Source organism: Falco rusticolus, chromosome 3 (genome assembly GCF_015220075.1).
Source record: "Falco rusticolus isolate bFalRus1 chromosome 3, bFalRus1.pri, whole genome shotgun sequence".
NCBI classification, from domain to species: domain Eukaryota; kingdom Metazoa; phylum Chordata; class Aves; order Falconiformes; family Falconidae; genus Falco; species Falco rusticolus.
Genome location: NC_051189.1, coordinates 108,336,732 through 108,360,810, shown reverse-complemented (window position 1 = coordinate 108,360,810; position 24,079 = coordinate 108,336,732). Strand labels below are relative to the sequence as shown.

General features: G+C 55.4%; 1 protein-coding gene across 4 annotated transcripts in view; it reads left to right on the top strand.

Moving 5' to 3' along the window:
* The first annotated feature begins 545 nt into the window (after positions 1-545).
* The window catches only part of EPHB2 (EPH receptor B2), a 129,261-nt gene continuing 105,727 nt past the window's right edge, over positions 546-24,079 (top strand). For 3 of the 4 annotated variants that reach the window (XM_037380953.1, XM_037380956.1, XM_037380954.1), the window contains exon 1: positions 546-767. In XM_037380953.1, the coding sequence (XP_037236850.1) occupies positions 683-767 (85 nt within the window). In that variant the 5' untranslated portion in view covers positions 546-682. The remainder of the gene's footprint in view (positions 768-24,079) is intronic. The other variant, XM_037380955.1, reaches the window with a different exon arrangement.

The window sequence follows — 24,079 nt, the reverse complement described above, 5'->3', positions numbered from 1 at the left end:
GGCCCCGGCCGCAGCCAGCACGTTGCCCTCCACCGCCCCCGGCCCCCCCCCCCCCCCCCCCCCCCCGCCAACCCCGGTGGGCAGCGGCGGGCGGGGGGGGCCGCACCCCCGGATGGAGGGATGCTCAGCCCGGGGCCGCCGGGCGGGACTGGGCTGCGGGGCGGTGGGAAGGGCGGGGGCGGGGGCATCCCTCCGGGACCCCCCCCCCCCTCCTCCTCCTCCTCCTCCCCTCCTCCGCCGCCCCCTCCCCGTTTTTTGCGGCGCGCAGTCAACCCCGGGCGAGGAAGATTTGGGCTGAAATCACGGCTTTCTCCGGATGATCGACAGCTCCGGGAGAAACCATCGGCGGGCGGGGGGAGCCGCCGCCCGCCGCCCGCCCGCCGCCCCCCGCCGCGCCGCCGGCCCCCCGCCGCCCCCCGCCCCGCCGCCGCCCGCCCGCCGCCGCCGCCCGCCGCCCGCCGCCCCCGCCGGCAGCGCGGCGCCCCGGGGCGGGGCGGGCGGCGCGGGGCGCTCCCCCGCGCGGCGGCGGCGGTGGCTCGGCCCGGCCGCGGCGGCGGGGCCGGCGGTGCGCTCCGTGCCCGCGGCCGTGCCCGCGCCGGCGGCGGCCCCAGCGAGGGGGCTCGGCTCTGCGCTCCGCCGCTCCCCCCGCCGCCTCCATGGAGCGCCGGCCGCGCCGCCTCTGATGCCCGGCCCGGCGCGCACCATGGGGCCGCTGTGGCTCTGCTGCCTGCCCCTCGCCCTCCTGCCCCTGCTCGCCGCCGTGGAAGGTAAGGGGGGGCGGCGGGGGGCGGCGGCCTTGCGCGGCGGGGCGAGCCCCCCCGGTCGGGGCTCGCAGCCCTTTCTTTCGGGGGAGGGTGGCGGCACTTTGTGTACCCCCCCACCCCCCCCCGCCCGCCGCACACCTCCGCAGCGCTGGAGGGGAGGCGAAGTTTTGGGGAAGTGCTGCCCCGGCTGGAGGTGCTCCCTCGGTGCGGAGCCGGGGGCCGCTCGCGTGTCGTCTGTCCCTGTCCCCGTCCCCCCCGCCCCGTCCCCGTCCCCTCCCAGCCGCCATCCCGCCGGCAAGGTGGGCGTCCCCCGGCGGGCGCAGGTCGCTGGGTGCCGGCCGGGTACCGCCGCCGGGGGATGCCCGGGCTGTGCCCGCTGCCGCTGGGCTGCGGGAGGCTGCGGGGTTCACCCCGGCAAGGCCTCGCCATCCTGGATCTCATGGCTCCCCGCTGGCGGCGTGGCTTTCCCGGCGGCCCCGGGCTCCCCGCCGAGTCCCCCCGGTGCTCAGACAAAGCGGAGGCAGGCGGCAGGTGGGGGGCTCCTGCGGGCTGGGGGGGAGCCCGCTGGGGAGGGTCTAGGCAAGGGGGGCCTTGTCTTCCTGCTCACAAGCCCACCTCAGCCGTGCCTGCGGGCCCTCAGCCCACCCGCTGCTGAGGGACCCCCGAGCTGGGCCGGGCAGGGGTGGGAGCAACGTGTCAGGCCATCAAGCTGCGCATCCCGGTCCGCGGGAGCGTGCCCATCCCGGTCCGCGGGAGCGTGCCCATCCCGGTCCACGGGTGCCCATCCCGGTCCACGGGTGCCCATCCCAGTCCACGGGTGCGTTCCCGTTGCGGGAGGGCTGTGGCCGAGCCGGCAAGGGGCTGGGTGGCCCTGCTGGCCCCCTGGCTTGACTGGGCTAGTGGGCAGGCTGGGTGGCCGTGCTGGCCTTGGGCGTGGAGGTGCCGGGCGGTGGGAGCCGCACGGACGGTGTTTGTCTGGAACATGGATGAGGCACCATTTATTAAGTTGGAGTTTTGGGAGATGACTCATGGGTTGGCCAGCTATACATCGTGATATTTACAATATGGGAGCTTGGCATAAATAGGACTATTTACATTGCAGTGGAGAGTTCTAGCCAGCTATGCTATTCAAATGAGCCCAGTATGGTTTTAATTATTGGGGGGGAGGGTGGGGGTGATGAGCGTGTTTGTGGGAGCATACGTGTCCACGTGGGGTGTCTGGCCTCGTCAGCGGGCAGTGCTGACACTTACGGTGGGGTTTGGGCTTGGCGGGGCCGATGCTGCTGGCGATGGCAGGGGATGGAGCTGGGCACCTTGTGCAGGGACAGGGTGACGCCTCCGCCCCACCTTGCCCTTCCTCTGTGTGGAGAGGAGCTGCCAGGGGGGTCGGTGACCAGCTCCCGGAGCTCATCCATGCTTTCTTGAAGGTGTGGTGACCTTTCCGCCATCATGGCAGGAGCAGCAGGGACTGGATGCGTGAGCACTTGGGCTCATCCTGTGGCACGGGGGATATACCTCTGGGGATGAGGGGGGTTCACCCACCTGAGATGATCGCTGTGAAGCATGCTGTCCCGTGGCTGGGGATGCTCGGCGGGGGCCCTGCACCATCCCTCCAGCGGCTGTCCCTGTCTGAGGCTGAACGCGGTGATTCGGGCTCGGCAGGGTCCCCCCCGCGCCCCCGCTCTTGCCTTCTGCCTCGTGCGTGTGTTGGGTTGTGATGGTTGCTCACAGTGCTAGTGTGGACAACCAGCTCCTGTATCCCAGCCTTTCCCTCCTTTCCAAAGGCTTCTGGAGAGCTGGTGAGGCGAAAGCGTGTGGGACGCAGCTCCCCTGGTGCACTTCTGCTCCTTCCTCCCCATTGGGAGCTGCCTCTTCCCGGGGCTCCTTGGGATGCTTGGATGTGGGGTTCACCTGCATCTCCGGCTGCTCTGGGCCCGTCGGTGTGGGCAGACCCACCCCACTGCAGTCGCTGGCCAAGGAAGCGGTGAGTGGACCCCACCGCATCCCTCAGCCACAAGACACCTCTGTGGTGGCGATGCCCTCCGTGCGGCCATCACCAGCTCCGGCCGATTCCCAGGACCAAAACGAGGGCAAAAAAGGCTCATTCAGGGGGGAAAAAGCATTCTGGTTATTTGCCCGGGGATCCTGCCTCTTGAGCCCTGTTTTCAGCTCTGCTACGGAGCTTTTCTGTAATGCTGGTAATTTCACTTGTCTCCTCTGTGCCTCAGTTTTCCTAATTACAAGGCGTAAAATAATACAAGCGTCTTTCCCAAGGGAGCCGCGAGGTTTTGTTAATGAACATGACAAAGTGCTTTGGGATCCGTGGTTGAAAGCGCAGCCTTAGTCAGTGCGCCTGTGTGTGGGGTGTTTATTTATCTACATGCTTTATATTTCTCTGTACACTATATATTCACTTGCATTTAACAAACCTTAATTAGAAACAAAGCCGATAGGGAAGGAAATATAAACAGGAGTGTGCATGAAAATTGGAAGTTGATTACTCACTGGCCAGCAGAATGTGTGTCTCGGGCTCGGGAGGAAAGGCTGTTTGGTTAAAACCAGCTCTGTTAAAAGGAAATGTGAAAAGAACGTAAAACATAAATCAATATGGAAAACAGGGAGGTGGATGACAACGTACATAAAGCAGAGGTTAAGGAATTGCGTACAGTTGTTAAGGCAGTTGCAAGGTAACGTATCAGCAGCTGAGAAAGTTCAGGCTTATAAAAGGAAAGTTTTTTTGTGTGTGGTTTTTTTTTTTTTTTTTTTTTAAACAAAAAAAACACCCCAACAACCAGAAAGTCAAGAACAAAGGAGTCCTGGAAGGGTCTGGATCCCACACCGGTTGGTAACAGTGCCGCTATCACTAACGGCTCCTCTTTGTATTCCTGCTGGCGTATGCTGTGCGCATATCTGGAGTACTGATACTTCCGACGTATTTTTGGGGGGGAGCTGGGAAGGGCACTTAGGTATTTTAAAATCAACAGCCTGGCAAACTCGCGTGCAAGGCGGGTGAAAAAAAAACCCTGAAGGCGCTCTTAACCCCGTTGGAGTTAACTTTTCATAAACCTTGCAGCGCTGGCAAGTTTCCCAAGGGCTGGAGGGAAGCCAGCCGTGTGCCAAAAAATGTGAAAGGAGAAACAAGATGGCCCTAATATCTGCGAGGGTGCGGGCAGCACGGGGGTCGGCAGGCTCTGGTGGGCGAGGCAGGATCACCCGGCAGTTTTGCTGGGAAGCAGCAGCACGGGTGAGGGGACTTGCTCTTGAGCATCCTTCTGTGCCGGGCGGTTGGGATCCTGAGCCTGACCTTGGCCTTGGAGAGGGATGCTGGGGAGGGAGGGCCGTATCCTTTCTGGGGTGGGTAACGCTGGAGCTGAGGTGCTGGACACGAGCGCCCGTGTCTGTCCTCCCAGCCAGCCGGAGACAGGACTTTTGTGTTTCTGTATATTTACGTGTTATAGTGCATGCAATAGACGTTACACATTTATTATATTGCATATGTGTACGTAATACACGAGATTTTGTATTTTATGTGTGCTATAACATATTGCAGTGTTAAAATATGGTCACCTCTCTTGCACACACAGTCATGACCTGCTGCTGAGCACCTCTGCAGCCTCCTCCAGGCCCAGGTGTGGGGCGGGGGGATGCCAGTGAACACAGGGTTTGGCTTGTTCCCCGTGGTGCCCAGCTGCGTGGTTGCAGCTACCCGTTTCTTCTGGTACGGGTTACACCTGGGCAGTTGCTTTGACCTCGGTGCTCCAGGGAGGTGCCATGTACCCGGGGTGTGCCGGCATCCAGCTGCAGGAGCATCCCGGCTAGCACAGCACGCTCCGGAGGGATGCGGCAGAGCAGCAGGTCCGGGGAAGAGCACAGGATCTGTTAAGGAGCTGATGCTTCCTGCGTGTTCGAACTCCAGATCTGCAAACAGTCTCCTGAATCCAGGCTGGAAACAAATTTTTGAACAAACGGGAATGAGGCGTGCAGCAGAGGCGGTGGTTTCGGGTTGGACCTGTGCTGCCTGTCTCCCTGCCGCTGCCTCCCCTCCCCGGCCCTGCTCCCTGGGTTAATTTTTGACGAGGTGCATTCCTTGCGCCCGCCTGCCCTTTGCATTACCTGGGCAGCAGCAGGGAAAACTCCATTTGGAGATCAAATAAATTGGTGCCAGATATAAATGTCCGTGGAGCTGCCATTGTCGCTCTGCCTCTCCACTTTTCCTGGGCAGGAGCAGCAGTTGTTCCCGAACTGTGCTGTATTTCCAGCTTCTCTGGGTGATGAAAGCAGAGGGAGCAGTTGCTGGAGGGAGATGCTAAGGGGGGACAGGGCTGCAGGGGATGAGGGCTTGGGGCTGGCGTGGCCACTGATGTCCCCCAGCTCCTTGGAACACCCTACAGAGGGATGTGGGGGTGCGAAGGGCACGTGGCTATGCCTGGGGGATGCTGCGAAGGGGGGGTTTGGGGCTGTCCCCCAAGGATGGGGGCAGTGGTCCCCTTTGTAGCCGGGCTGAGGATCTGCCTGCACTAGTCGCAGCCCTTTGTGTACACATACCTGAGCTGGCTGTAAAGAGGGGTGGGCACCAGTGGGGCTGCGAAACCTGCCTGAGGAGCTGGGTAAATACTGGATGCCGAGATACCTCCCGAGGCCTGAGTGCTTTTGTGTGAGCGCAGCCCGAGCAGTGATAAACGAGAGACTGAGCCCGCTGCTCCTGTCCCAACACGCACCCGCTCCCGACAGAACGACACGGATACTCATGTGGGGTCCGTCCGGGAGTGGGTGCGGGGTTCCCATCCTGCAAAAAGCCATTTTTTACTGAGAAAGACCCCTGTTGGCTCCCATCCTGGTTTGCCATCCCTCCCAAATCTGGCTTCTGGTTTGCAGAGAGGCCAGATCGAAGCGGCTGCCTGTGGGATGTGTCAGGAGGGGGGTAGCGGGGAGATGCACAGAGGCAAAAGTTCAGCCTTAGATAAGGGGGTAAGGACGGGGCCTCCCGCGATAAGGCACTGATGTGTGGTGCAGAGGGAGGGAGAGGCAGAGCCCTGGGGGGGGTCAGGAGGGGGCTCTGCCCTGGCTGGTACCCAGGGATGCAGGGAGCACGGGGGAGGTATGACTGGGGATGCTGGAAGCAGGCAGGGACCCCTCGAGCGCCGGCAGGCAGCAGGTAGGAGGGGTTGTGGAAGAAGAGGTGCCCCAGGGGTGTGTGCAGGGATATATCAATACTGACTTTATATCGGGTTTCAGGAATGTACTGGATGGATGGGGATTTGTGCCAGGGTGCAGGCATGGGGTTGGCTGTGTGAGGTGTGTCGCCCCCTCGCCCCTGGACAAAGCAGGATGGAGGCAAAGGAGTAAGTGAGGATCATGCCGTGCCATCCGCCCCTCTGAACTTCCCTGCTCGGGGATGAAGGGAACACCGTTGGGTCTCTGCTACCCCTTGGACCCAGCTTGTGACACCAATTGCCAAACATTAAGGGAAATGAAATGGGCCACAAAGGCAGAAAACACAACTACAGTTGTGGATGGTCCGTGCCTCCGTAAGTGTCACATAGTGGCATTATTCGGAAATTATAGTTTTAATGACTGTGAATAATCGCCGCTCTTCAGAAAGCCCACAAGAGGAGGATCTCTTGATTTAGACCCAAGCATCGTGCGCGATGCGGTGCAAGGCATTGGCCTGACTCCATGGGAGCACGAGAAAGAGGTGGTGAGCTCCCAACATTGGTGAAACTTTATCTGTTGGTCTAATAAGTAATATTCTTTCCACATTACCTCTCTTAGAGGCAGGCCATCGTGTCTGTAAAATGACCAGCACTTAAAAATATGATGCAGTAACATCTTATAAGTAAGGCAAAACGAAGGAGCTGGGCGAAGGGAGCAGCTAAAATAGTGAAACACTTGCACATGATATAGGAAATTATATTTGAAGCTCAGAATAAATGTGTGTGGCCATTTAAGGTATGAGTTTTTTTTTTTTTTAATATCTTGATTGAATGGCAAATTGAGGGAGGTCATTGGAGGTAAAAAGATGTTCTTCAGCGAGTGAAAGTGGTATCTAAAAGGGGAAAATAGAAAAAAAATCAGAAACCATGGTGTGGTGAACGTAAAACCATATATGGCAGCCTGAGAGGAGTTTGAAAAATAACTTGTGAGAAGAAATGAATTACCCCCCCAAGTTCCCTCTCAAAAAATGAGAATCAGGATGGAGCACGTGGGGAGGTGGGGAGCGACTTCAGTGTCCCCCCAAATGGCCATGGCCAAGGGGACTCCGGCCAAGGAGCTTTCCTTCGCAGGGCCAGGCTGAGAGGCTGCCCTGAAGTGACGGCAGAAGAGCTTATATTTTAATATAAATGGGTAAAACAAATATTTAGACCAGAGCAAATGGGATGAGCATCCTTTAAGAAGGGCTCCCTGGGTGACTGAGGAGACTCCAGAGCAGTCATTTTAGAGGAAGGGCTCTCTTATGGATTAAAATCTGCTTAAAGAGGGGGAAACAGCCAGTTTTCCCACTGGATGAGGGTCACCGTGAGGCTCGCGCTGTGCAACGTATTTATAAATGCGCTAGAAAGGGGTGGGAACTGGAAGGCCAGAAAGTTTGCAGATCATACAAAATTACTCAGGACGATAAAAACAACAGTTGTCTTTAAAATATTGTAAAAGGATCTCATGACACCAGATAACCAGGCTATAAAGTGGCAGATTAAATGTAGTCAGTGATGAATGAGAAGGGATTCACATGGAAAAAATTACCCTAAACCCATGCATGCACAGTGGCGGTCTTTAAATTACTTATTAGCATTTTAAGAAAGAGATCTTAAAGTCATTGTGGATGGCTTTTTGAAAGCGTCAACTCAGAACTGGGAAAGGCTGGGAAAGGAGGGTAAAGATGCTTGTGCAGGAGAGGTGCAGGGGTGGGGGGGCTTCAGGAAAAATGCCGCTGGGGGGGGTGCACAGAGGTGTGTTGGACTGTGGGAGGAGTGAAGAAGAGGGTGATGAAGGGGTGATGATTTGTTATTTTATATTCTTTTCACTTGCTCTTGGGTTCTGGTGTAAAACCAGGAGTGATGGAGGGCGGAGGCAGGAGTGTATTGGGCAGGGTGAAGCCCACCCCTGCCAGTCCTGGGTACTGGGAGCACTGGGAAGCCCTCGGGCTGCGGCCAGTAGGGTGCTTTCTACACCTCCTCCCCGAGCATCCCTCCAGTCTGCTGCCTGAGCATCCCCCAGTCTGCTGCTTCGGGAGCAGGGAAACCAGGAATCCCTTTGGCTCAGCCTCCCATGGTGGTGGTGGTGGATGTGGATTTGAGGTCTGTCCCACAGGGAAAGGCTCTGATGCTGGATGCCCACGCACAGTGGGGGCCCTGCCACCCCCCAGCTCCTTGCTTGGCTTTTGAGACCATCTGTAGCTTCTGAGGCAAAGCACCAGGGGGGTCCACGTCGCTCAGGGAGCTCATCACCTTGGGATGATGGACCCTCTGGGTGCAGGAGCGCTTTCTAGCCTCTTGATTTTGGCAGGGTGGCCAGGCAGGGGTAGGGTCCCCTGGAAAATGCTCATTGGTGCTCACCTTGGGTGTTTTGGGGAGGGTGGGAGCATCTGGTTGGAGCTGGGGGAGGAGAGGAGCTACCCTCATCTCTGGGTTTATCTGCCTGGAGTTGGGGGGGGGAGGCAAAGCTGGGTTTAGAGGGGATGCTCAGCCCCTCGCCCACCGGCTGAGCGGGTTGGGGGGTGGTGGGGGCGGCCGAGCGTGTGAACGTCCCTGCGGTAGAGGGGACGCCTTGAGCCACGCGGGCTGATGCTCAAAAGGCCAGACAAAGGGAACAATGGGCTCCGCGGCCAGGCTCCTGGGCAGCCTGCGGCTGGCTGCTGAGCCCCTGCCATGGGAGAGGAGGGGGCGGCGGGGGGCTGGCCACGGAGGGCTTGGTTCCCCTCTACTCCCACCCAGGCTTTGGGGGCCATGGGGACAGCCGGTCTGCGGTGGGCTGAAGGACAGGCTGTCCCCTGGGTGATGGTTATCGCATGCCAAGCAGCTCGCTGCCTGCACCCAGCTGGGCCAGGCTTGTTTGGGGTCTGTCCGCCTGGCAGCGGGCTGGAGCGAGTCCTGCGCCGTGGAAGGTATCACCCAGCTCCAAAAACATGTCCCCGAGGGGTGTGGGACCGTGCTGGAGCCTGGTGGGCTCTTGTTGCGCATCCTCACCGTGGTTTGCAGGGACCCTTGTTGGGGCTGGTGCAGCACTGCTCAGCTGCTGTGAGCAGAGGGCTGGGAGAGCCAGGGAGGGTGAGGAGGGTCGAACAGGGGCTGGACCCTCTGGAGCCTCTGGACCCCCTGTCCGGACCCTTTGTGAGCCTGAATAACTTCAGCAGAGGGATTCAGGAGGGAGGTGTTGCTGTCCTCCCAGCCCTGGTGCACAGGGGTTGTGGGAGGCTGCGGATGAGGAGCATCACGCGCTGTGGTGTGGCAGTGCGGGTTCTTCCCATCCCAGAGTCTCTCAGGACAAGGGAGGACCGCTCGGAGCACTCTGTCTTGGAGCAAGGGACAGAAGTCCCTGGGTGATTTTCAGTCTGGAGGAGATCCTGCTTTTCTGAGCCCCCCAGGAGGCCACTTGTTCATGTGGGGTGGCTGCTGAACCCAAGTGCTTTGGTTTGGGTTGCTCACTGAGACTAGAGGGTTGGGCATGACGTGTCTGAGGGCAAACTGGACAGGAATAGGCTGTTCCGATGCCTCCAGATGTGTGGTTGCCTTCACCCAAGAGACTGGTGTGTGTCCCCTACCAGGACCCGTGTCTGCCTGCATCCACTGTTCTCCACGACCTCCAGGCAAAGGCTGGTGGCCGTGGCTGGTGCTCCTGGAGGGAGCTGGCAGCATCCTTCCCTCCCGCTGGCTCCCGTGACTCTGCAGCTCATTCTCCCCGGTTACGGACAAGGTGCTGCCTCTGAGTTTGGTTTCAAGCCTTTCCCTCGTGAGATGCCTCTTTCTTGCGAGCTCAGCTCTTTGTACAGCCAGTGTTGGAGCTGTTGGGGTGGTGGGACTCAGCAGTCTGACCCAGGAGGAGGGCTTGGTCCTGGGACATCCCTGGGGACAATGCCTTTATCCTGTATCTACCACCTCTTCTAAGGATGCATCCAAAGAAGCTGTTTGTGGTCTTGAATAAGAGCTAGGGGTGCTCTGGGCTGACAAATACACATGCAGCTGGTTTGAGGCAAGGTATGGTAGAAAGTCTGTGGAAGATCAGGATTGGGCCAGCTTCATGAGTGGGGGGCGGCAGAGGGGAGGTCGAGGAAGCCTTTGGCCATCTAGGAGAGGTTCAGTGGTGGCCAGTGGCTATGAGCTGGCTGGGCAACCGCCCCAGCCGGTGCACGCCACATGCTTGGGTGTGAGATGGGCTGGAGCACGTGAGGGGTCACGTCTCGCCATGCCAAGGTTACGGTGGCGTTTCATGATTTGCTTTGCTTGTAATCCTGTTTCCAGGCTCCACAACTGCAACTCAGAAACCTTTACGGTGAGCCTCACTTAATAAATCTTTGCCTTGTTTTACTTTTAAGCCTGTCTGGTATCAGGGGACAAAGCAAGCAGAAGAAATACGTGAACTGGGGGCAGTGCAGATGAAGTAAAACAAGGTGGATGAGCTGGCTGGAGTGCGTTGCCTGCAGGGAGGGGGGCTGGCAGGGCTGCAGGGAGTTAATTGCAGTGTGCCAGCTTTGGGGAAAGCATTTCCTTAGGATCAATCCTGCAGGATCCCCAGCACCTCCAAGGCTGTTTGTGGAGTGCCCTTGCAGGTGGCTGAGCGCTGCTTTTGCTGCTGGTCGCCAGCCTTTGTACTGCGTGCACGGTGCATGCCGAGAGAGCACCTGTGTGTTCAATGCGAGCAGGCATGCGGCATCCTTGCTGCTCCGGCATAGAAACAGGCACCGAGAGGGAAAGCAAGTCGGTGATGTTATTATTTTTCTCTCCCTGGGGAGCAGAGAGCGGCCAGTGCCTTGACGTGGGGAACGGCTGGTGGCAGGGTACTAACTGCCTGGTGCTGGAGCGTGCTGGGCGGTGGTATGGAGGTATTTACCCCCCTGAGCTTGCTCCCACCTGGCATGGGGTGCGATGCTGTGGGAGTCAGGGGGTGGATGGAGGCAGGCAGAGCAGAGCAGCCCCACCAGGGACAGTTTCCAGCCAGGTTGGGCAAATGCATTCCCCAGGCAGAGCTTGGAGCCACCCTGGCTGTGCCAAAACCGGGACAAAGCCCTGCTCCTTTTACCAGCCTTGCGGAGGGGTGGGTAGTCCCTGCCTGACAAGGACCCTCCTGGGCTTCTCCCTTTCTCACCACGTGTTAGCACCGCTCTGGAGGTTTGGGATGGATAAACACAGAAGTGTGCGTGATGCTGTGTGGAAATCCCTTGACAGCAGACACATAGCAGAGCAGCGGGACGCTGGTGTGGGCTGGAGGAGCAGGCTGTGCCAGCTGCTCCGCAGGGGGAAGGGGTGCTGAGTGGCTCCAGGACTTGTCCCTGTTCGTCTGCTCTACCTTCGGGAAACCTCAAAGAGAGTCCTCGGACAGGTGCAGAGCGGTCGGGAGCAGGGGCAGGCGCCGGAAAGGTGCTAATTAGGATGTTGGCAGCATTAGTAGGGGTTGGTGTCTGGCTGGTGGGAAGTGTTGAACGGGCAGCACAGGTTCTGCTCTGTGTCGCGCTCGGTGTAAATCTCCAGGCAGCAGGCAGCTAGTGAGTCTGCGGGTGAGATGAGGCCAGCTCAGTTGTGTGATGGAGATGTCCTGGGGTAGGTGGGTGCTGCTCTGGGTCCACCCGTGGCAGCTGGGTGACAGTGGGTGATGTGGTTGTGGCACAGGGGTACCAGATCTGCTCTGGGTATCGCTCGGTGATGGGGAGATGCTTGGTGTGGTGCACAGAGCCAGTGCCTGATACACCTGGTTTTCTCCTTTTGGTTCTTCATTTTTATTTTTCCAAGTCTGTAGGCGAGATGGAGAGCAGAGAAGTTGCTAACGATGCTCGGTGCTTCTTTTCCTTTTTTTTTTTTTTTGTCTTCTTCTTTTTTTGGTCTGATGTCAAACTCGTGTGCCTTCAGATTGAATAGCTGCCACGAGATTTTGCTGTGACTGACACCTGTTCTGGCTGGAGAGCGACAGCTTTTGATAAACACAGATCCTCTGGAAACACTGAATTTACTGGCAGCTGCTCCCATTTGTCGTCTGGTCTCTGTTCCTGGATTTGGCTAAACCTTGCGCCGCTCTGGGAAGTTGTTGATGCTCCTCCTGGGGTTGAGCGGTGGCTGGGGAGGTCTGCTGGGCTCCACTGGGTTATGGGGAGGTCTGCTGGGCTCCACTGGTTTATGGGAAGGTCTCCTGGACTCCACTGGTTTACGGGGAGGTCTCCTGGGCTCCACTGATTTGCGGGGATGCCTCCTGGGCTCCACTGGTTTACGGGGAGGTCTCCTGGGCTCCACTGGTTTGCGGGGATGCCTCCTGGACTCCACTGGTTTATGGGGAGGTCTCCTGGGCTCCACTGGGTTATGGGGAGCCATGGGACAGGCAGGAGGTGCAGGCAAGTGCCAGTATGGCTTTGCTGGGGAGTGCATCCAGCCTGTCCCTCTGGGCCAAGCACTGGGGCCATCCTCATCCCAGTGGAACACAGCTAGTGGGGGAGCAGGTGGGCATGTGCCAAAAGCTGAGTGAGCCAACCCATCCCCAGCGTTTGCTTTCATCCTTTGGCATTGCAGAAGCCCATCCTTGCTTATCTGTGGGTCCGAGAGTGAAGAACCTCTCCAGTCTGTGTCCCTCAGTGCTGCTACCGCTTTCCATGTGTCTGTGCAAAAAAAAAAAAAAAGTGGGGCTGCAGGGCAGGGCTGGAATTTTGGACTGGAGAGTGAGGGATGTGTGGGGGACACTGCTGGGGCTGTGGTAGGTTTAGGGACCAACACGAGGGACTGGTGGAGCCTGTGGTGTCCCTGGGGTGGTGCCAGCCAGGGTGGCAGGGGCTGCCTATATGGCTTCGTGCTGGGGGAAGCAAAGCAGGTCACCCTCAAGGAGAAGCCTTGCCCTGTAATTTGGGTGGCCTAAATATGACCTGAGCTCCTGCCTGTGGGTGCTGAGGCCTTGGAAAGCTGACCTGGTGTTCTACCGTGCGTTTGGGAGGTCCTTGGTGTGTGGGCTACAGAGGGAAAGGGGGGAAAAAAAAAGAAATGGGATTTGCAAGGTCAGCCCTGGGTGTGTCATCCATCAGGCTGGAATTGCTCGGTGGCCAGAAGGGTGGAGAAGGGCTTGGCCCCTGCTGTGGCTCTCACGGGGGTGCCGGCAGCTCATCGAGCCATGGCAGCATGCCCACCCCGTTGGGTTTCCATCAAGGTGCCCATCAACCCTGCGTGTGGTGCTTCGGGGTCTGTGCTACGTGTGCTGGAAGGAGAAACCTCACGGATGCAGGGGCTGAGGCGGTAGCATCCAAAAGCACTGCGGGGGTCTCCTTCCCTTTGGTGGCAGGAATGTGCTGTACACTTGCACAAGGCTAAAATAAAACTGCTGGCAAGGTCCCATTCCACATAAAGAGCCCAACTGTGCACTAGGGACACGTCCCTCTCCCGGCTGCCGTGGCTGGGGTTGCTCAGCGCAGGGGTTCTGAGGTGGTGCTGTCTTTTATTTGATGCAGAAGAAGGGCTTGGAATTGATGTAGGCTCTCGTGCTCAACGTGCTTCAAAGCTTTAACTCTGAGAGGTCACCTCACATGGCTGTGGTCTAATGTGAGCACTGGGAGCCCACCTGGAATCAGTGTGTGGTGGCCGTGAAAGAGATGATGTGTCATGCCAGGGAGTATCATGAGGGCAACCAAACTGATGGATGAGTCAACAAAGCCAAAAAAAAAAAAAAAATAATCCTAAAAGCCTTGGTTCTGTTCCAGTTCTGTAACAATAAAATGAAACAAACATCATGTTCAAATTGGCTGAAGGAATCCCACCCACCAGTGGCGCTGAGGGAGACCCTGCCAGTCTGACGTTGAGCTGTCCTGCTCCAAGGACGCGCATCCCATGTACAGACCCTATTGATGCACTGTGGCAGAGGGGGAGGGGGTCCTGCCCCAGCCCCCCTGCTTATTTTCCCTTTCCCACTAAGCTGGCAGTCTGGAGGGGACGTTTTGCTACACAAGCCTGTCTCCAGCGTGGGTTCGGTGTGACACTGTGCCACACCTGGGCTTGGAGGTACCCACTCTTCCCATCTCTTCCCCTCCAAATCTTTATTTCCTTCTCAAGTCGCTCAAATTAGAGCACCCTGGGGGTGGTTTTTCCCAGGTGGGCATGGTTTCCCGGGCCAACGTCTGCTTGAGCCAAGGGGAGATGTTTGGATGCCCTCTCCCCAGGAGCTGGGAGGACTTTGCCAGTGCCTGGGACCACGCAGAGACTCCGGCCATGGAGTGCTGTGGTGGAGAGCAGGGACGCACAACTTGGGTCATCTCAGTTTAGTGGGGCTGGCTCAAAATCCGGTGTTTTAACCACTCGGAAAACCTTGCAATGGGATTTATCCAGTGTCTTAGGAGGCTGGTGGAGGGCACTGTACTGGTCCTGGGATTTCTTCTAGGAAAGAAGGACATTGAAGCCTGCTGCTGAGAGCATACTTTTGCAAGAGCAGTTGCATCTCCTGCACCCAGCTCCTGGGACCCAGACAAGTCCTGGAAGGGTTTTGCCCTGCTCTGGAGTGCACAGGGGTAAATATTCACTAGAGCCAGTGCAGCCACTGCTGAGTCGCTTTTATTTTGGTCTCTTAAGATAGCGAGGGCTGTCGGAGGTGCGAGCAGGGATGGCCTGTGGCGGGGCTCGCCGGCCTTTAATGCTTGAAATAGTTTTGCCGCTTGCGTTTGCAGGGCTCTGGCGGGGATAAGACTTGCTGGTCTCCATGGTTTTATGTGCCATGGGACTGTGCCAACAGTTTAATCACAGCTGAACCCTCATAGAGCAGCATAAAAAATGTTGTAGTTGGGATTAGGTTACCCATCCTTCCTATAAAAGACTCTATAAACAGTCCATCAAGCCCAAGCATTCCTCTCTTGGCTGTGAGGTCCTTTGCTCTTAATGGGTCTGGCATTTGCTTTGACTAAGTCTTTTTTTGGGGGGAGGAGGCACCTCTGTAAAGGAGCCCCCGAAGGATGGCTTTTCTGCTTGCATTAGTGGGGGAACCCAACCGGGCTGGCTTGGCGGAGGCGGTGTTGGATGTCAAGAGGATCTGGCTGGGGATGCAGGGGGTAAGAAGCAGCCGTGACAAGCCCAGGGGGCACTGACAGCAGCAGCTGCTCCCTCCCCGTGGCTGAGGGCTTTTTTCCATGTGGATTTGCTGTTTGCTGGAGTGCTGGAGAGTTTTCCCTAACCTTGGGGCGGGCAAGGAACTGGGACTCTTCCTTTCCCATCTCCCAGCACATCTCAAATCTGTCTTGTCTCTGCTGCAGCTTGAGCAAGTTCCCCAAAACTGTTGAAAATCCTAAAGTTTGGGCTGGGCACCAAGTGGTCTCTTTCTAGCCACCTTCGCCATCCCGTGCGATGCCTGCCATGGAAGAGCTCCCGGGTTAATACCACCCATGGGACTTCCCTGGGGTGCTTGGAGTTTTGTTGTTTGTCCTTCGGGGAGCCACCATGGGGCAGGGAATGGGTAGATGCAGGAGGTGCTGAGAACGGTCCTTGTCCTCGCTGCTGCATCCTTGAGGATGTGCTCACCTCTATTGTGTCTCGGGGCAGCTCATCTATGGCACCTCAGAGATGCTCCTGCCCAGGACAGTTACCTTCTCTCTCCTGGAAACCTTAAAGCTGTGGTTATGCTCCTGCTCTCCTAGCAATGGAGAGCTTGAGGGGCGTTTGCTGGAGGACACCAGGCTTTCCAGTGCTTTTCCCAACAGAGTTTAATTTATTTTCAGGTTTTTATTTCCAGAGCAACCTTTGCAGCAATTGTTGCCCCCCTCTGAACTTGCCTTTGAAGATGATTTGGTCACTGTAATCACCGGTACAGAAGTGGTTAGCTGTTAGCAAGACCCCCTCCCTTAGTATCCTGCAGAGGGCAATTCAGTCCACCTGCCTGGGATGGCTGGTTTAGATCATCTGGCTTGTCCTTGGAGGCCCTTTTCTTTCTATCATTACTATCTGTAGAAAATTAACAACTGCATTGAAGTGGAAGTGTTATTTTTTCATATGGTGAATGCCAAGGGAGGCGAATCCTGTATCCTTTACCTGAGGATGCTCAGTGAGCCTGCAAGAGCGTTAGACACCTCAGCATCGGTTTCCTTCATCCCTCTCCATCATGCTGACTGCAAGACAAAACCAAACCAGGGTCTGGTTCCTGCAGAGGCCACTGAGGTCCAGTGCTGGGAACGATTACTTGGAACCTGCCAGCTAATCAGCTTTTAATCCCTTTAGCATGTTTTCGGCGATATGGAGCCATACGCCCAGGCAACGGCTTGGCTGTTGCTGGCACGGCTGGCTCTGCTCCCCCGTGCTGCCGTCACGCCTCCTGGGTTTGGTACTCAGAAAGCCTCCTGCCTTGTACACGGTTACTCTCACCAATCAAACTTGTAATCTCAGTGAAGAATGAAATCAGATTTGTTTGACAAGACCGGTTTCCTGTAGAAGTATGTTGACTGGTGCTAATTATACTCCTGGTCTTTAATTCTTTATGATTTGAATTACATCAGCATTTTCATTATTTTCCCAGAAGTGATTTCAGGCTGAGCGAGACCTTGAATGCTGCCATTGCATCGCATTATAATCCTAGTGCATCTCCTAAACGTGATCCTTCTGCACCGAGATGCTTCTGCATTAGTGTTTTCAAGGACTTCCCAGCTTTCTTTTTCCCCAGGTGTCCCCTTACGGGCTCCTGCTTGCTAATTTTTGAAGTCTGTGGAGTCTGTCGCTGTGAAAAATGTTTGGTTTTCTGAGTTCTCCCTGTCCCCATGGTCACGTTATAACCCCAGCCGGCAGCTCAGCCCCACGCAGCCGCTCACTCGCTCCCCCCCAGCAGGGTGGGGGAGAGAATCGGGGGAGTAAAAGTGAGAAAACTCGTGGGTTGAGTTAAAGACAGTTTAATAAATAAGGCAAAAGCTGCACACACAAACAAAGCAAAAGAAGGAATTCATTCACCGCTTCCCATGGGCAGGGGGTGTGCAGCCATCCCCGGGAAGGCAGGGCTGCATCACCTGTGGCGGGGACTTGGGAAGACAAATGCCACCGCTCCGAATGTCCCCCTCTTCCTTCTTCTTCCCCCAGCTTTATAGTGCTGAGCATGATGTCCTGTGGTCTGGGACATCCCTTGGGTCAGTTAGCTGTATCCCCAGCTGTCCTGGCTGTGTCCCCTCCCAACTCCTTGTGCACCTCCAGCCTGCTCACTTGATGCTGCCTAAGCGCTGCTCAGCAATAAGGAAAACATCCCTGTGCTATCAACGCGGCTTCCAGCACAAATCCAAACCACAGCCCCATACCAGCTGCTATGAAGAAGATTAACTCTATCCCAGCCAAAACCGGCACATTCTCCACCCCTTATTCCAAACCGTTTATGTGATGCTCAGGTCTTGCACCTTCCAGTGCGTCCTCGTTAACCCTCACTACCCTTCCCATCCTTTGGTATAATAATGTGATTCCCTTAGTCTATGGACCACCCCTATAAAATGTCCACGGAGTTCATTTAGTCCATGCTGGTGGGCTCCATCTGTTATGGTGGCCACCCAGGACGGGAGAGGTGATACACTGCACGGAGTTACTGGGCACCAAAGCCAGCTCAGGCTGGGTCTCTGCTGCTTCTTGTAAGGCTTCTCCTCCACTGGTTCAGGTGGTTCCTGCTGTAGTAATTCCCCATAGCATGCAACTCAAATCCCAGGTTATGTCAGTTTTAAGGTAGTTCCATTGTCTTCACCCCTGGTCCTTTTGGACAAGACTATAGGGTTTGACATTGCAGTGAACTCCTCCTGCTGTTGCTGGTCCGGCTTGGACTTCTCTGCAGACTGCAGTCCCTTTGGGGTGTACCTGCTCCACATGGAGCCTGGTCTCTGAGCCACAGTGTCTTCAGGGGGATGCCTGCTGCGGCATAGATGTACCCACAGGCACAGTCACTTCAAGGTGCACCTCTTCCAACGTGGCCTTCTCCATGGACCAGAATGCCTTCAGAGACAGACCAGCTGCAGCATGGCCTTACCCATGGCTGCAGTCTGTTCAGGGGTGTTCCTGCTCTGTCCTGGGCTTACCCATCACTACAGGCTTTGAGGTGCCCCAGCGTCACCTCATGCATGGCCGCCGATGCTTCGAGGTATACCTGCTCCAGCTTGGGCTTGTCCTTGGGCCACAGTCCCTTCAGAGGTACCTGCTGTGGCACGGACATAACCGCAGCCACAGGCGCTTTGGGGTGTCCTGCTCCCACGAGGACTCACCGGCAGGTCACAGTCCCTTGGACTCCAGTTCATACTGGAGTTCCAGCCTGCCCCGTACGGCAGCGCAGAAACAGCAGCCGTGCCCTGGCCCCCCGCCAGCCCGGCGCATCGCCATGGCTGTTATCAGAATGTTCCCAGGCACAGCAGATGATAAGCAGTACAGCAGTACAGCGAGTAGCGAAAGCAAAAAATCAGCCACTAACGAGCACTAGACGCTAATAAACCGTAAGGCAAGCCAGCCCTGTGGCAAGCACAGAAACCTGCTGATTAATAGCTGAACAGGAATAACAGCTATACATTCGATCTAGCACATTCCAGTCAAATCTGTCATTATCTCCAACCCTTTGAGCCCCACGCTGGACGCCAGAAAGGACTGTTGGGGTTTAACCCCATCCAGCAGCTCAGCCCCACGCAGCCGCTCACTGGTGGGATGGGGGAGAGAATCGGGACAGTAAAAGTGAGAAAACTCGTGGGTTGAGAGGAAGATGGTTTAATAAGCAAAGCAAAAGCTGCGCACACAAGCAAAGCAAAAGAAGGAATTCGTTCACCGCTTCCCACGGGCAGGGGGTGCGCAGCCATCCCCGGGAAGGCAGGGCTGCATCACACGTGGCGGGGACTTGGGAAGACAAATGCCACCGCTCCGAATGTCCCCCCCTTCCTTCTTCTTCCCCCAGCTTTATAGTGCTGAGCATGATGTCCTGTGGTCTGGGACATCCCTTGGGTCAGTTGGGGTCAGCTGCTGCGCTGGCTGTGCCCCCCAGCCTGCTCGCTGTGGGGTGAGGTGAGGAGCAGCAGAGCCCTTGGCTCTGTGTAAAGGCCACTCAGCCGTAACAAAACCATCTCGGTGTTATCAAGGCCGCTTCCAGCACAAATCCAACCACAGCCCCGGACCAGCTACTACGAAGAAGATGACCTCCACCCCAGGCAAACCCAGCAGAGCCATCCCAGCCTGTGGAGCATTGGAAGCCAGCATCCTTCCCAGTCAGCAGCTGTCCCTGCCTTGTGCTCTCTACTAGCTGGTGGGGCTCATGCATCTGCACCCTTTTTATCTCAGGCTGCTGTTGCAAGCGATAAAAATCTTTTTGAAGTCTCTTCCTGCCTTGCAAAGTGCTTCTGGCATCATCTCTCCCCACCTTGGCAAAAGAGATCGGGATACTCTCTGGGAACACAGTGCTGGAAAGAGCTACGTAGGTTTGCCCAGTTATTCGTGCAGATGTTGACCAGCGCTGCAACCAGGCTGTGGAGCTTTTTCTGGGGTTTTCTTCTCATTTGATGTTAATGGTTAGTCCCAGAATTTGATTTTTCAACCTGTTGTGGAGGTGTCGTACAGGAATTTTGTGTGGCCGTGTTTCCTTGGACTCATTTATGGAAGTGAAATGCCCCAAAATGAAGATAAACAATGGCTATGGCTTCTCCCGCCTCCACGGGGCTGTTGTCCGTGTAGGAAAGACACATCTTTGGTCTTTTGGTCTTGACACAGCTGTTCCAGCTGTGGCCAAAGTCTTAGTTATTTGCTAGATGCTTGCAAACAGTGTGTGTGATGTTTAAGAGAATTACAGCCAGACGGTCCCTGGGTCATTAGTTATGTATGAGCTGAGGAATCCCACGTTACTAACAGGAGGAAGCAGCCCTGTCCTCTTGAGGGCTGTGGAAATAACATCCCGCTTCCCTAATAAAGACGCAGGCTGGCTGGCCATGGCCATTTTTCATGGATGGTTAGAAAGAACCGCAGCGAGGGAAGCTCTGATTGCACGTAGAGAAAAAAAGCCCCAAAAGAATTCATCACCCTGAAAGTGGTGTCGTGGTGAAGCAGGGCTCAGGAAGGTGACAGCATCTCCATCCCTGGGCATTGTCAATGCTTTTTTTTCCCAATGTTTCTACATTTTTAAACATTTTTACTTAGCATTTTGTCTACGTGCTTAAAAAAACACGACCACCATAGTTTTTCTTGTCTGCAGCCATACCAGACATGGCTTTTTCATAGGTTACTCTTACTAACTTGCTTCACTTCATGCCAGTCACAACAAGCTATGGGTTGCCTGCTTATTCTCCTTCTATTCATCCTGCATTGCCTTTGTATGTGCAGTTATCACAGGAGCACTTTGTTGCTCCAGGGTTGCCTTTGGTGGAAGTTACTGTCTTCCTATGTTGTCAAATTGTAGCCTTTAAAGAAAAAAAAAAAAAAAAAAAAAGTTCTTTAAACTTTTCTTTGAGTCATCGAATCATAGGACTGCTGGGTCTGGAAGAGATCTCCAAAGACTGTCAAGTCCAAAACCCCTCTGATTTTCATTTGGACTTTTCGCTCCTGTTTCCTGCTTGACCCTGCTTGCGAATTTTCTGAGTTTTGGGAAATCAATGTGTTTGGAGCAACGAGCAAAGCATTTCAGAATTGGGCCGCCCTCCCTTTGGCCAACACAGGCTGTGATCATCAGTGCTGGGGCAATTACACGCTTCCAGTCCAGTGTTTCAGCCCTCTTTCTGTGTCATTATGAGGTCCAAAATTGTAGACCTCGGGGTCTTTAATGCACTTTGTGCATTAAAATTATGTAACGAGCCTGTCCTCACCGATCACAGGGTAGGATATAGCGTAACGATGACAGATATTGACAGGTACAAGGCACCAGTGTTTCTAGGCAGTGCGAGAAGCAGAAGTCTGGTAGTGAAAGCTGGGTCGTTGGCTTTGTGCCTGTCACGCGTTGGTTTTCCATCACACGTGTCATTGCACCATTTCATAGCCTGAGCGTGTTTCTGATTTATTATTGGCGCACTGGTGGCGGAGCTGAACCGATGCAAACTGAGATGTCTTCTCCAGCATCCTCTTCGGCTTAATTGCCCTGTGATGAGTTTACAGTGTAGATTAGTCCTACTCCTGGCTCTGACGGATTGACATGCCAGTGATGGTTTGGTTGGACCTCCTCCTCTGTAGACAAGCCAGGAGCTGGAGGAGCCATGGTTTGGGGAGGTGACAGCGGAGTCTGCTGTGGCAGCTCGGTCCAGGCATGCTGGTCACCCTGCACTCAGCTCTCCCTGGCTGTCACTGTCCCCTTGGCAGCCCTGGCCAGATTTCTTGCTGAAATGGAGAGGGGAGTCCAAGACTGCCTCAGCCTCAGGTTAGGCATGGTGCCAGGTGGGTTGAACAGGATATTTTAGGGCTGAAGAAAGACCACCTATATCTGGATTTGGGAGGACATGCAGTAACAGCCTTTGTGAGCAGGAGTCGTGCCCTGCTTGGCTCATAGAGAAGGACCTGCTGCCCTGGCAAAACCAGCTTTCATGTGAGAAGGTGGCTCCTGCTGGACATTTGCTGGTATCTCTGTTGGTTTTGGGCTTTGTGATTTGAGCTGAGTTGATGCATTGCTGCTGGTGAGGGAAGAAGAGTCCTTTTGGCATCCACCGAAGGGTGGCTGAGCCTCTGAATTTGCAGGATGGATGCCAAGGTGCAGGTTCACTCCTGCCAACGAGCCTGGTGTTAGACCAGGGAGATCCTGCCTTGCTGTCTTTGTGCATCTGCTGGATTTTTGCTCCAGAACACAACCAAGAGAAAGCAGTGCTTCCCCCCACCCCCAGGAAGTTACAACACTAACCAGGTGGGCATCCTAGAGTAGGCAGAAAGGGTTGTGTTCTCAGTGGGACAGGGTGGCTCCTCCTTCCTCGGATGCTGAACGTGGAGCTGGAGCTGGATGATGTGTTTCCCAGCCTCTGTTTCCAGCCAACCTTCCTGGGGGTAAAATTTAGAGCTGCGTGTTGTAGCTCTGCTTGCCAGGAGGAGGGAACGTCGGGGTGGCAAAGAGGGTCTGGATGAGACAGTGGCTTGCGTCATTATAGGAGACATGCTGGGGAAGTGATTGGGGGTCCTGCTATGTCTGCTCACATTCTAGAAGAACAAGGGTTTTCAACTCCATCAGTAAAACAAGGCTTCTCCATCTTTGACCAGAGTAGATGTCCAGCTCTGGTGCCCCTGTCCCTAAGGTCCCCCTGCCCCAGCTGTAGCGGTGATCAGGGTGGCTGTGGATTTTCCCAGTCAAGTCCTGGAGATCCCCCACCTCTCTGGTGCCCTGCCTTAGGGCTCCCTGAGGAAGCGATATCCTAAGTAATCTTTCAATATCCAACTTGAACGTCCCAAGTCACAATTCATAGTTTGAAAAGGTCCCTCCTGGCTCAAAATGTCCATCCTGGAGTCACCTGTTGTCCCTGTTTTATGGGATGAGCTGAGTCACTGCTCTTGTTTCATGGGGTGAGATGCCTTCTACTCGGCTGGGCAAGGATGAAAGCTGTGTTTTCCCTTCATTACTTTCAGCCTTTTCTTTAGGAGGTTGCATCTTGCTGGGAACAGCCAGGTTGAGGGTTTAAACCATGTCTTTGTTTTTTGTTCTCTTCTTACTCTGCCCCAAATTGTGATGATACATGGAAAGCATCGCCCCAGTGGTGATGACCACTGTGGATGCCCCAGAGATCCTGTCCCGGAGGTCTGGGGAACAAAGCACCTAGGAGGAGGTGGGAAAGGAGCTAATCCATGAGCCTGGCTTACAACATTTCTGCTGTGCACAAACTAGAAATGTCTGCACGCATCCAGAATACCTCGCAGAGCGGGTGCTAAACTGAACACTGGAGTGCTTTGGCGTGTCTCTTTCCTTGGAGTAATAATTTGCAATCACATCCCAGTTTCAAAAAGCACCTGAGTCAGATGGGAGTGAATTATTTGCAGACAGCACAACTGCCGTATCCTGCACGCCGGCAGCATCTCACAAGTATGTGGTGGGAGAGGCTGTGGCAGTGAAGGATGTCCAGACATGGGACCAAGTCCATCCCAGACCTGGAAATGCTCCCTCCATCCCTGCTCCCACCTGGCACACTGCCCCCTTCCCGTCGGCCACAGTGGGGTTTTTAATAGCCATTTCCCTGTGAAATCACAAAGATTGCTGGCTGTGAAATACAAATGATACGTACTAAATGCTGTGTAATGGATTCCACTTGCAACATTTCATGACTGTGTGTTTCTAATAAAAGCCTCCAGGAGCAGGGCGGAGGCTCTCTGCCTGGGGCTTGGGGTGGTGGGAACACTGGGTCCCACAGCTGGTGTGCGTGGTCACAGGGGCAACCAGGATGGCTCTTGTAAGGTGACACAGCCAGCCATGAAACCCCACAGAGGATGCGTACCAAGGAAAAACCCCCAAGCTCACAGTGATGGTCTTCAAGGGGAATTGTCCATTCTCTGCTCTACCGATGGAGATGTGGGGTGAATATGTGGGGTTTAGGGGACCAGGGCAGCAGGAAGACTTGCTTTGCATTATCGTGGAACACAAAGCTACCCTGAGGACATACCTGTTTTTGCTCAGGCTGGCTGTAGAGGTAGGGAGATGTGTGCTACACAGTGCTGTAGTGTGGAGAAAAACACGTGGGCAGCGCTTGGTGCTTTCAAACTGGGGGACGGATGAGTCACCCTAAGAGCTGCTGCAGTGGTAAGAAAGGGTTTCAAGCCTTTTACGTGCCATTCAGTGGCATTGGGAGTATGGGATATTCCCATGGTGCTCCAGCGAGGAGTTACAGGTGTGTACTGAAGGGGCTTAAAATTGGCTGGTCATAGGAAAATACTCTTAAGTGAGTCATCACCACTTTTTGGGCAGCGTTGCTGGTGAGATCCCCATCTTCAGCCAGTACCGGTGTTGGGAGAGTAATAAATGGGGGGTGGGGTGGCTTAATTACACCTGAAACAGTTTGATGCATCAGGGGAACAAAAGTGGACCTGAGTATGGCCACGGTGTGTCTGGGAGCAGAAAGTGTGGTCTGCAGCTATGGGACATGAGATGCTAACTAGGAAATCTCAGGCCCTGAAAACACCTTTGAAATGCGTTTTTCTGCAGTGAAAGAGTCCTTGCTTGGTGAGCCAGCTCATCCCTGTGAGGCTGTTCCTTGTGATATAGAGGCCAGACCTGGATGCCTC